General features: G+C 44.6%; 1 protein-coding gene across 1 annotated transcript in view; it reads right to left on the reverse strand.

Annotated features, from left to right (window-relative positions):
* Positions 1–349: 349 nt before the first annotated feature.
* The window catches only part of C8B (complement C8 beta chain), a 45,322-nt gene continuing 33,184 nt past the window's right edge, over positions 350–12,487 (reverse strand). Inside the window, exons 10-12 of the mRNA XM_069592711.1 lie at positions 6,312–6,465; positions 3,891–3,959; positions 350–911 (exon numbers count right to left, since the gene is read on the reverse strand). Coding sequence (XP_069448812.1) covers positions 760–911; positions 3,891–3,959; positions 6,312–6,465 — 375 coding nt within the window. The 3' untranslated portion in view covers positions 350–759. The remainder of the gene's footprint in view (positions 912–3,890; positions 3,960–6,311; positions 6,466–12,487) is intronic.

Consider the following 12,487-nt stretch of genomic DNA (forward strand, 5'->3'; position numbering starts at 1 on the left):
ATCCCTGGGATTCTCCAGGCAAGAACACTGGAGTGGGTTGCCATTTCCTTCTCCAATGCATGAAAGTGAAAAGTGAAAGTGAAAGTGAAGTCGTTTCTGACTCTTTGTGACCCCATGGACTACAGCCCACCAGGCTCTTCTGTCTATGGGATTTTCCAGGCAAGAGTGCTAGAGTGGGTCGCCATTGCCTTCTCTGTCCTGCTGTTTAATAGGGCTAATAAAGTATCCACCTTATAAGGTCTTGAGGATGGAATGAATGAATAAATGCACTGAGCACCATGGCTGGCACATACTAATCATTCTATAAACCTGAATTGTCCACTGACATGATGAATGAGACAATACGTCCTCAGGATAGGAACAGTTTAATATCTATTCAAGGATCCATCATTGGGAACCTACTCTGTGCAGGTCACTGGTGGATAGTGGGACTTTCACATAGACAACTTCCAACACAATCCTGGCTGGTAGTAAATGTGAGTAAAATACAATTGCTGAGATGAGCAAAGTGAAGATTATCAGGATGGTTAAGCCCTTCAGGAGACCCTAATTACTGTTTAACTTACTATTTGTTCAAATCGATGTGCACTGGACAAAGAATATCTTTATTTTAAACATTCTGAATGGCACAGCCCTCCACCCGTGGGCCAGCTCCAGATGGGAGCAGGCGTGGGGCTGAGCTGGCTTGATTTCTAAGGGCTCAGCACGTATGCTGTGTGCAGCCCACAGGAGAATCACCTGCCAAATGCTTTCCCTTCCTTAACAGTTAAGTGTTTCTGAAGCAGGGCCCAAGCAGGGGTTGCCCCCATTTCCAGGAGGTGGATTGGTGCACTGCCTTTGTCTTGTTTTATGTCCTCCAGAACACGGAGACCAGTTTGACCAGCAATTCCACTTTCCATCGATGGGGACATCTACAAGAAAGAAGGTCAATGAATGTTGATTAGCCTTTATTATACACGAGTGCCCTGCAGGAGGGGTGAGGTGTATGACCCCTAGGGCACTGGGAATCTGAATCTCTGGTCTCCCCACTCCAGTCCACTGTCCTTCCTCAGGCCACTGACTCACTACGCTCCTTTTAACCACAGGGCCCCTGCACATGCTGTTCCCCTGGCCCCAAATACTCTTCTCTCCTCTGTTCCTCTGGTCAATCCTATTCATCCTCCAGATCTCAGTTTAAGTGTTATTTCTGCAGGGAAACCTTTCCTGATTCCTAACTCCCCATCAATATTTCATATTTTAAGCTCTCAGAGCATTTTGTAGCACTTACAGTCAAAACAGACGATTCAAATGTTGGTCTTTCTAAAGAGCAATCTCCATGGTGAAAGGAATTATATCTGATTCCCCCCGCCCCAAATGAACTCCAGCACCTAAACTGGCACATAGGAATCCCTGAGTCCATATTAGTGGAATAAATGGTTTCTAGCTTAGACACTTCCAAGGTATACATGCTAGATAGTTAAGGTCTTCTCAGCATATCAGATGGGAGCTCTGTTATCCACCAGCGGTCGCTGTGTGCTTTCAATGAAGTGATAACACTGTGCTCACCCCTCCCTGACATTTGCCTTTCCCTTTAGGATTTCTGATTGTTGATGAGACTGGAAAATAGTCAATTATATTCACCATGATGGATATGCACGTGGCTGAGCCTCTAACTTGCAGTGTAGTTCTGGGTACATTATTTAATATCTCTGGGCCTCACCACTGGTAACACGAGATACCAGGAGAAGGAGATTTCCAAGGTCTCCTCCAACCAGTGGAAGTCCTATGATTGTTGTCATTATACTCTCACTGGACAGATCACTGTCAGGGGTCTGGTCGAGATATAGCAGGAGAGGGGGTGAAGAAACCCCTGAACCCTTTACTGGGGAGGAGGGCAGAGCAGGCACCAAGAACAAAGGCAACAGAGACAGGCGTGCTGGACATGAAACTGGGTCCCCATATCTACTATGTGGGCAAGTTAGTTAGGCACCCACTGAACCTCCGATTCTTCATCTATAAAACGGGGGTATTGGCAGTATCTACTTCATGAGGTTGAGAGGATGAAAGGATTTAATATATGTGAAATAAAAATTAACTATATATTTTTCTCTAAAACAAATATTTATTTTGCTCTTTCAATGGGTTAGGCATCCTTCCAAGAGCTTTTTATGTCTCAAGAGAGACTCAAGACAACTCTTTGAGGTAGTTAACACATTATTGGCCAGGGGATTTTTGCAGAAACTAACACATGTGACATTAATATTGCATATATGTACAGGCATGCGTGCTCAGTCATTCAGTCATGTCTGACCCGATGGACTGTAGCCCACCAGGCTCCTCTGTCCAAGGGATTATCCAGGCAAGAATACTGGAGTAGGTTGCCATCTCCTCCTTCAGGGGAGCTTCCTGACCCAGGGATCAAGCCCATGTCTCTTGTGTCTCCTGCACTGCAGGCAGAGTCTTTACCACTGAGCCATCAGGGAAGCATTAATATTGGGTTGACCAAAAAGTTTGTTCAGATTGTTCCATATGTTCTTATAGAAAAATGTGAAAGAACTCTGTGGTCAAGCCAATACATCTCTGGTCAATGATGTGTTAATATCATCATCTCCATTTTAAAAATGAGGAAATCAAGGCACAAAGAGGTCAAGTAATTTGCTATTAAATGATGAGATGGAATGTGAATCCATGCTGAGTTAAAGCCCTCACACCAAGTTGTCTGCTACCAAATGGGGTGTGTGTATGTGTGTGTGTGTGTGTTCAATTGCTCTGTCATATCTGACTCTTAGCGACCCTGGGGACTAGGCAAGAATACTAGAGTGCGCTGCCATTTCCTCTTCCAGGAAATCTTCCTAATGGAGAATTTAATACATGTTTGGTGTTTTTATTGGATATGCTATTTCCTTTTTCGGTATCACCAAAAATTCACAGAAAGGAAAAGAAACAGGTGGGGGTGGGGATTAGGCGGTGTTAAGAATTCTTAGATAATAAACTGGCTAAAGAATGGTAATCCAGTCTTTCAGTTGTTAATTCAACAGCAGTAACTGTGTGGGAACCTGAGGACTCAGAGATATAAATGGGACACAATCCCTACTCACAGACAGGGGAGGGAGACACACACAACCCAAAATGGAATGTGCTAAGAGCTATAATAAATATGTTTGAAGTCCTATGGGATCCCACAGTAGAAATTAATTCTACTTGGATTAGAACACTTTTTACAGAAGAAAGGGCATCTGTGTTGGATTTTGAGGGTTGAATAGGAGTTCACTACATTTGAAAAAAAAAAAAAAGAAAAGAAACAATAAACATTCCAGAATGATTTGAAGAGATGACTTGCAGCTGCCATGCATGAGCAGTCTTGCAACACGGAGTACTCTCAGTTGTGAAAACACAAAATCAGGAGTCAAGATGGATCTCAAGGGCTTCCCTGCGGGTCCAGTGATTAAGAATCCACCTGCCAATGCAGGGGACATGGGTTCAAGCCTTGGTCGGTCCAGTAAGCTCCCACATGCAGCAAGGCAACTAAGCCCAGGTACCACAACTACTGAGCCTGAGTTCTAGAGCCCAAGTGCCGCAACTACTTAGCCTGGATGTTGCAACTACTGAAGCCCACTCTTCGCTAGAGCCCATGCTCCATAAGAAAAGAAGCTATCACAATGAGAAGCCCGCACACCGCAATGAAGAATAAGCCCAGCTCCTAGCAACTAGAGAAAGCTTGCACTCACATCAGTGAAGACCTAGTGCAGCCAAAACATTAAACAAATAAAGCTTTAAAAAAAGAGATGGATCTCAAGTTTCATAGTGTCCAGTTCCCTAGTCCATGCCCTGACTTTGCTCTTACTCTTTCGAATTATTTTCTGGACTTCCCTAGACTTCCCTTTCCCAACCCATTCTCACAGACTCCTTACTTTTCCGATGTGTGACCTCACAGGCTGAGCCTTGGAATCCAGCGGGACAGATGCAGTCACAGCGTGTTCCTGAGAAGACAAGGCAGAGAAAACGTGAATCACACCATGTGAAGCAAAAAGCTCCTGGTTCACAGCTTTTCCATTAGGTTAAAATAGGACAAACGTTTAACTGAAGGGTTGAAATAAGAAGGTTCAGTGCCAAGAATACCCACTCCTTTCCTGAAGGTCCTTTGCTCATGAAAGGGTGTTTATTCCACCACAGAAACTGATGTAGAGCTACTGAGAAAAATTACCCATTAGCTGACCGTTGACCTAGACTTATGGATTTTGGGGGTCAGAAGATACATTACTGAGGTCACTGGGGCCAGTGGTCATTGGTGCTCAATTGCACATCAAGTAATTTCCTAGTCTCTGCTTGAACACCTCTAGTGATGGGGAACTCACTACTCTTGGACATCTCATGCTACCTTGGGCTTCCCTTGTGGCTCAGCTGGCAAGGAATCCGCCTGCAATGCGGGAGACCTGGGTTCAATCCCTGGGTTGGGAAGATCCCCTGGAGAAAGTAAAGGCTACCCACTCCAGTATTCTGGCTTGGAGAATTCCATGGACTGTATGTATAGTCCATGGGGTCACAAAGAGCGGGACACTGAGCGACTTTCACTCTCTTTCACTTTTCACTTTTATGTTCCCTTTGGCCGGTTCTGACACTTTAGAAATTATTCTTCACGTTAATCTGTCACATGTCACCCTGGAGCTTCTCTCATTAACCACATGAACTCGTTTTACAGGACTGTCCTTTACAGGCCAGGCCCTTTCAGCCTCTGGCTTCCTTTTCTCCCTCACCTCCAAAGTAGACCCTCCGGGGAGCTCCAGTCTCGAGGTCCAAATTACACACAAGGCAAGGGGGATTTCAGCAACCCTAGATCAAAATTTGGAGCAGGTGAATGGATCCTACTTGCTGCTGAACTGACCCTCACTTATAGGTCCTGTTTCTGAAGGAGAACTCTCCATCCTTACGCTGTCACTTATGCCTGCTTTGCTCATCTCCACCCCCTCTGAGAAGCTAGACACACATCCATCCATCTCAGCTGAGCAGGTGGAGGTGGGATCTTTCTCCCCAAGAACAGATCTCCTCTCGTGTCCCCTCTGTTGAGCTCACTCTATCCACATAAGTTCTGCCGGTTGGCTCCCTAGGCTGGGATCTGCCGTACCCAGGTGCTCTTGGCACCCTGTTTCGGCATTACGCTGGACCAGACCCTCCCTTAGCCCATCAAAACAAGAGCAGATGACCCCAGGCCCCAGTCCTGCCCATGTTTGCTCTGCCCACTGCGGTGACCCCGGATGTGACCCGCAAGTTAGCAATGAAGTTCTTTGCGGCCCATCCATGCTGCCACCTCCCCATCCTCCAATTGTCTCACCATGTATTAGTCAGGATATGCAGGAGGGGTTTCCCCTGCTCTGCCCAGGGAGGGCCCTTTGTCTGACCAGGACAGAGTCCCAGAGTCCCTCCCCACTCCCTGTTACAGGCCATAGCATCTCAGCTCATCCTGCCTTCAGTTTAATGTTTTCCCCTGTGGCTAGAACCTAGGTATCCTCACAGTCCAAGCAGCCTCTTCTAGCTGCCTGCATTCTGACTTCCAGGTCCTAACACTGGTACATTTCAACGTAACCTTGGGTCAAGTCTAGCTCTCCTGTTAGTCTAAAAGCTCATCAAAATCATGGATTCTGTCTGCCAGTGAATTCAGCTGTGGAACAGTTGCCCAGCTCTCACTGTACACTGAATTATCTGGTAGGCTTTTTAAAAGGCCAGCCCCAGTGATTCGCTTTCACTGTTTTGGGCTGAGGCCCAGGGCTCTTTGTCTGTGAAAAGCTCCCTGGGTGATTCTCACATGCACCTTGACAGGAGCATCGTGCACCTTGCCATTAGCGCCGCCTGAGTACAGGCGCCTCCTTAGTCTAACCCCATCTCACTGTGCTCCAGGAAGGTGGGGGCTTAGCAATGGTGAGTCACACCCTAGCCACAAATTAGAACTACCAGAAGAGGAGAGGGTTTACCATCCTGATGAGGGTCTCTTCCCTAGAGTTTCATGCGATGATCACATTTGGGGCCCTAGCATCAGTAGTTCTAAAGATCCCCAGTGGTTCTAATGCCCAACCAGGGTGGAGAAGCTCAGCTTTAAAAGGCTCCAAATGGCCAGGGGCTCATATTTTTTCCTCTGAGACCAAAAAGGGAGCTTTATGACAATCCCTGGAGCTTGGGACAGAAGACTGGGGAATGACCTAGAAATTCTCCTGGAGATACACATCAAACCTTGACCTAGAAACACACCTCTGGAGGGTGTGTGGATCTGACAATGTGATCTGGCCCCAGAACCAGCCCATCCAGATGGTAGCTTCCACAAATGACACTGGAAACAGCACCTTTCAGGACAGGGACTCCGTTCCCCTGGCAGGGAGCACACTGGCAGGAGCTGACTTCCTTCTGAAACTCCTCCAGAGCCTTCATCATGTTCTGCTTCACTGTGCTGGAGTAGGCGAAGTCCGTGGTTGTCACCAGTTCATACAGAGGCATTACCTGGGAAAGGAGCAAAGGTATTGATTTCAGCAGAATACACTGGTCATATAGTAACAAATGCCCAAAGTAAGGCTCCATAGGAATGGGCAGGTTTGGTGCAGGCAGATCACAGTGGATTCATATGGAACTGGATGGACGGTACAGCATGCAGATGGACACCCCATCCTTTCTCTTTCCCATCCCACCCAATAGCCACAGACAAGCCCATTCAAGTTCAGGTCAATGAACACTTGCTGAATACCTTCCAAGTGCCAGGCATGAAGCATAGTAAGGAATAAGATAAGATCCCCACTTCACTCCCCCAGAACTCAGAATCTAGAGATACAGACAGTCGTATTAATGGATACTCAATAAAGGACAGAAGTGGTATGGACCTAACAGAAGCAGAAGATATGAAGAAGAGGTGGCAAGAATACACAGAAGAACTGGACAAAAAAGATCTTCACGACCCAGATAATCATGATGTAATCACTCACCTGGAGCCAGACATCCTGTAATGTGAAGTCAAGTGGGCCTTAGAAAGCATCACTATGAACAAAGCTAGTGGAGGTGATGGAATTCCAGTTGAGCTATTTCAAGTCCTGAAAGATGATGCTGTGAAAGTGTTGTACTCAATATGCCAGCAAATTTGGAAAACTCAGCAGTGGCCACAGGACTGGAAAAGGTCAGTTTTCATTCCAATCCCAAAGAAAGGCAATGCCAAAGAATGCTCAAACTACTGCACAATTGCATTCATCTCACGCGTTAGTAAAGTAATGCTCAAAATTCTCCAATCCAGGCTTCAGCAATACGTGAATCGTGAACTTCCAGATGTTCAAGCTGGTTTTAGAAAAGGCAGAGGAACCAGAGATCAAATTGCCAACATCTGCTGGATCATGGAAAAAGCAAGAGAGTTCCAGAAAAACATATATTTCTGCTTCATTAACTATGCCAAAGCATTTGACTGTGTGGATCATAATAAACTGTGGAAAATTCTGAAAGAGATGGGAATACCAGACCACTTGACCTGCCTCTTGAGAAAACTATATGCAGGTCAGGAAGCAACAGTTAGAACTGGACATGGAACAACAGACTGGTTCCAAATAGGAAAAGGAATATGTCAAGGCTGTATATTGTCACCCTGCTTATTTAACTTCCATGCAGAGTACATCATGAGAAACTCTGGGCTGGAAGAAGCACAAGCTGGAATCAAGATTGCAGGGAGAAATATCAATAACCTCAGATATGCAGATGACACCACCCTTATGGCAGAAAGTGAAGAGGAACTCAAAAGCCTCTTGGTGAAAGTGAAAGAGGAGAGTGAAAAAGTTGACTTAAAGCTCAACATTCAGAAAACGAAGATCATGGCATCCGGTCCCATCACTTCATGAGAAATCGATGGGGAAACAGTGGAAACAGTGTAAGGCTATATTTTGGGGGGCTCCAAAATCACTGCAGATGGTGACTGCACCCATGATATTAAAAGACACTTACTCCTTGGAAGGAAAGTTATGGCCAACCTAGACAGCATGTTGAAAAACAGAGACATTACTTTGCCAACAAAGGTCCGTCTAGTCAAGGCTATGGTTTTTCCTGTGGTCATGTATGGATGTGAGAGTTGGACTGTGAAGAAAGCTGAGTGCTGAAGAATTGATGCTTTTGAACTGTGGTGTTGGAGAAGACTCTTGAGAGTCCCTTGGACTGCAAGGAGATCCAACCAGTCCATTCTGAAAGAGATCAGCTCTGGGTGTTCTTTGGAAGGAATGATGCTAAAGCTGAAACTCCAGTACTTTGGCCACCTCATGTGAAAAGCTGACTCATTGGAAAAGACTCTGATGCTGGGAGGGGTTGAGGGCAGGAGGAGAAGGGGACGAGAGAGGATGAGATGGCTGGATGGCATCACGGACTCGATGGATGTGAGTCTGAGTGAACTCCGGGAGTTGGTGATGGACAGGGAGGCCTGGCATGCTGCGATTCATGGGGTCGCAAAGAGTCAGACACAACTGAGTGACTGAACTGAACTGAACTGAACAGAACAGTGGTTACAGGTAACAGTGGCAACTTGTAATGGGTAGAGAAGAAAATGAAGTCACTCAATCACGTCCGACTCTTCGCAACCCCATGGACTGTAGCCTTCCAGGCTCCTCCGTTCATGGGATTTTCCAGGCAAGAATATTGCAGTGGGTTGCCACTTCCTTCTCCAATTGCAGGACAGTAATCAGGATAGAGAGGAGCAGCTGGTTAATCTCTCTTTGGTGGGAGAGGGGAGATGATTTGCAAGCCGCTCTTTGGAAGTATTATGGGAGCCCTGTTCCAGCAATACCCCCCACTCCAAACCTGTGAAAATTCTTCATGTCATGTAAGAGCCACCATTAGGGAAACTTCCCCTGAGCTTTGAAGCTTCCAGAACACCTTCCTACTATGAAACGCTCAGCATACTGTCTACACTACTCATCCAATGCAAATTCTATCTCCTTTTTTCCTCGTGGTCAATGTTTTGGGCTGAAGTCCCTTTTCCTTCATCTCTAAGTAGACTGTAAGCTCCTGAAGATCAGACCTATATACTGCTGAGCTGTATCTTGAGGGTTCAGCCCCAAGCTTAGTGAGAGTGGCTAATAAGAGTGGGTAGAAGGATGAAAAGGGAATGGGAGGCCTCATTAGGGTAATAGCAGCTGGCATGGAGGCCAGGGTGTGGCAAGCAGAGAGAAAGATGCTCTCAGTGGGCATGGCTGTGTCTGAGAGAAGGAGGCCATAGATGGATGTGGGGGTGTTTGTGGCCTTGGAAAAGATAGAGGCAAAGTCCAAAGAGGCAGTTAAACATGTTCAGAGCCTCTCGGCTCAGAGTTTCAGCTCCAGGGTCAGGTTCCTCACCAGATTTTGTTTGTGATCCTGCCCTAATCCAGCCCTGGAGAGTTTAGGGTCCGTCTAAACACAGGCAATCATGCCTAATAAAAGCCTCCAGTGGGAAGAAAATTGCTTCCATTTCTTAATGCATCTGATGCTGACCTTCACTCCAGTGGGCAAAGCAAGGCCCCTTGGTGGTCCCATTGTCTCACTGTTTTGTGGTCAATGAATTGATCCAGAGGCTATTTGCAGAATGGTCCAGCTTCTAGCCACACATGGTGGGTAGGCGGGGGTACATAAGGGGTTGCTGTACACCCACAATGAGCTCCTCCAACAGCCTGCTCTCACTGCCAGAGCACCTCAAAAGGCTGCCTTTAACCTGCTTTTAACGTACCAGGCATTTTCCTACTAGTTCTGAGATCTGCTCCAGGAGATCAAGTCAGTGGCACTGTGTGCCAGGGGCTGTGCTATGATCCTCCATCCTCGCAGGGGAGAAATTACCAGCGCCATTTCAGGTGAGGTTAAGTTGAAGAAATTGAATTGCACTGCCAGGATTCTAATCCCAAATCTGTACTTCTCCTATGAGTTCATGAAAACTGGTGGTAAAAATGGTGATTATTCTCTTTTCCAACCTCTATCCCAGGGTTCTCCAGGACAGTTTGCCTTGGAACTTGGCAGTAAGTCCTAAGATTCCGTCCACAGTTTCCTTTTTAACTTGATGTGGCTCACTTTCCTTTTTTTTTTTTTTTTGGCTTGCTGGTTCCTTTTTCCTGTCTTTTTCTCTTTTGCCCTCTTCTTTTTTCCTCCCTTCCTCCATCTTTCTTCTACATCTCTCCCCTAGACACCCAATCCTACCTACTCACATTGATCACTGTTTCCTTAGCACACCTGCGCTTGTGAAAACTGTTGATTACATTGCTGCACAGAGATGGTGGTGGCTGTTCAGTCGCTAAGTTACGTCCAACTCTTTGTGACCCCTTTAACTGCAGCACGCCAGGCAGGCACGGTCTATAAAACTTCATGCAGTTCTCTGTGATGGACCCTGGTGATTGGCATTCTTGATTATTGCCATGGCTAGGATTCATTAGCTGCTGAACTAAAAACATATGTGATCTAACTTAGTCTTTACAACAATCTTAGGAGTCAGGTACACTTCTGTATCCCCAGTTTACATAGACTTCTGTATCCCCATTGTATCGATGGCAAAGCTGAGGCGCAGGAAAAGAAATTTATCAGAGCAACACTCAGCAAGCAGCAGAAGATATGAATTGTTATCACTGTGATTTGTGCCCTTTCCGAATATATTTTTGGAAGGGTAGATGGACAGATACTTATACCAAATTGATGGCATAAGAAAAGCATGTTTACATTCCACTTTTTTCACTTAATATCATATTATGAACATTTTCCTATGCTCTTCAATAATCCTTGATAAAATGATTTTCATGACTACAGGGTATCCTGTTGTCCTGGTGAACTACAATGTATTCAGCTATGTTATTGAATCTTTAGGTTGCTTCCACTTTTATTTTTCCTTTTGCTACTATAAATATGGTTGTCCTCCCTTATCAGTCAGGATACATTCCAAGACCCTTGATGATGAAGAGTACCAAACTCAACATATTCTATGTTCTTTCTTATACCCATATACTATTTATGGGTATAGGATTATTTAATTTTGTTTAATTTGATTAATTTAATTTATGAATTAAGCATGATAAGAGAAGATTAACAATGGGAACTAAAAATAGAACAATTAAACAATACACTGTAATAAAAGTCATGTGAATGTGCTCTCTCTGTCTCTCAAAATATCTGACTGTACTGTACTTACCCTTCTTCTACTGATGATGACATGAGATCATAAAGTGCTAACATGGTCAGATGAAGTGAGTGAATGACGGAGGCATTATGACATAGCGTCAGGCTACTGTTGATGTGACATCAGAAAGTTCATCTGCTTCGGGGGGTGCTGGATTACTGAACTGTGGTCATGCCAGGGGTTGAATGTCAGGAGCAGATGGTGCTGATGGCTGGGGATCCAAGGTAGGGATGCAGTGGGACAATGTAAGATTTCATCACACTAGTCAAAATGGCTTGCAATTAAAAACCTAAAAATTGTTTCTTTCTAGAGTTTTCCATTTAATATTTTCAGACCATGGTTGACCATGAGTAACTGAACCTCAGAAAGCAAAACCTCAGATAAAGTGAGACTGCAGCAGCATAAAATGAGGTGGGTCTTTATAGATACATCTTTACCAATTTTTAAAATGATTGCTATAGTCAATTTTTGCACTTAGGGTTATTGGATCAAACACTGTAAACATTTTTAATGTCTTGGATATATACAGTTAAATTCTTTTCCTAAAAGGTTGAACCATTTTATAGTCCTATTTCATAATATAAAAGTTTCCATTTTATTGTTCCCAATAAGGTTGAGTATTAAAGATTTTTAATCATCGTTAATCTGATAGGCAAAAGATACTTTGTATTGTTACTTTAATTTTTATTTTTATTGCTGAGGAGTTAAAATTTTGCTTATTTATCATCTGAGTTTTTCTGAGAGTTTCCTATTTCTTGAGATATTTTTCTTATAAACAGTGTCATTCCTTACACATGAAAGATTTCACGTGTGGCAAATTATTTTGTTGTTGTGTTATGGTGGCTCAGAGGTTAAAGTGTCTGCCTGCAATGCAGGAGACTTGGGTTTGATCCCTGGGTCGGGAAGTTCCCCTGTAGAAGGAAATGGCAACCCACTCCAGTATTCTTGCCTGGAGAATCCCAAGGACAGAGGAGCCTGGTGGGCTACAGTTCACTGGGTCGCAAAGTCAGACACGACTGAGCGACTTCACTTTCAAAGTTTCACTTTATCTTCCACTTAATAATATTTGTGGGTTTCCTTGTTTGAAATTCAGAATTTATTATTTCCAGTGAGATTGGTCTAAGTCCGAAATATCTTCCTGATTCATGCTACCACGGCATTTACATTTTTAACCTTCTGTTGATCAGAGTAACTTGCTTTTAGAGAATCTTTGACTAAATTGCTCCAGTAAAGTGTAATAGTCATTATCACTGTTTACCAAATGTATCAGCTTCTTTTCCTTCTGGGCACTTGGCAGGACTGCTTTTCCCTGAACCATCCTTAAGGACAGGTTTGCAGCATGACTTTTTCTGAGGTGTGAGAGGTAAGCAGAGGGAG

This window comes from Ovis canadensis, chromosome 1, assembly GCF_042477335.2.
Source record: "Ovis canadensis isolate MfBH-ARS-UI-01 breed Bighorn chromosome 1, ARS-UI_OviCan_v2, whole genome shotgun sequence".
Classification (NCBI taxonomy): domain Eukaryota; kingdom Metazoa; phylum Chordata; class Mammalia; order Artiodactyla; family Bovidae; genus Ovis; species Ovis canadensis.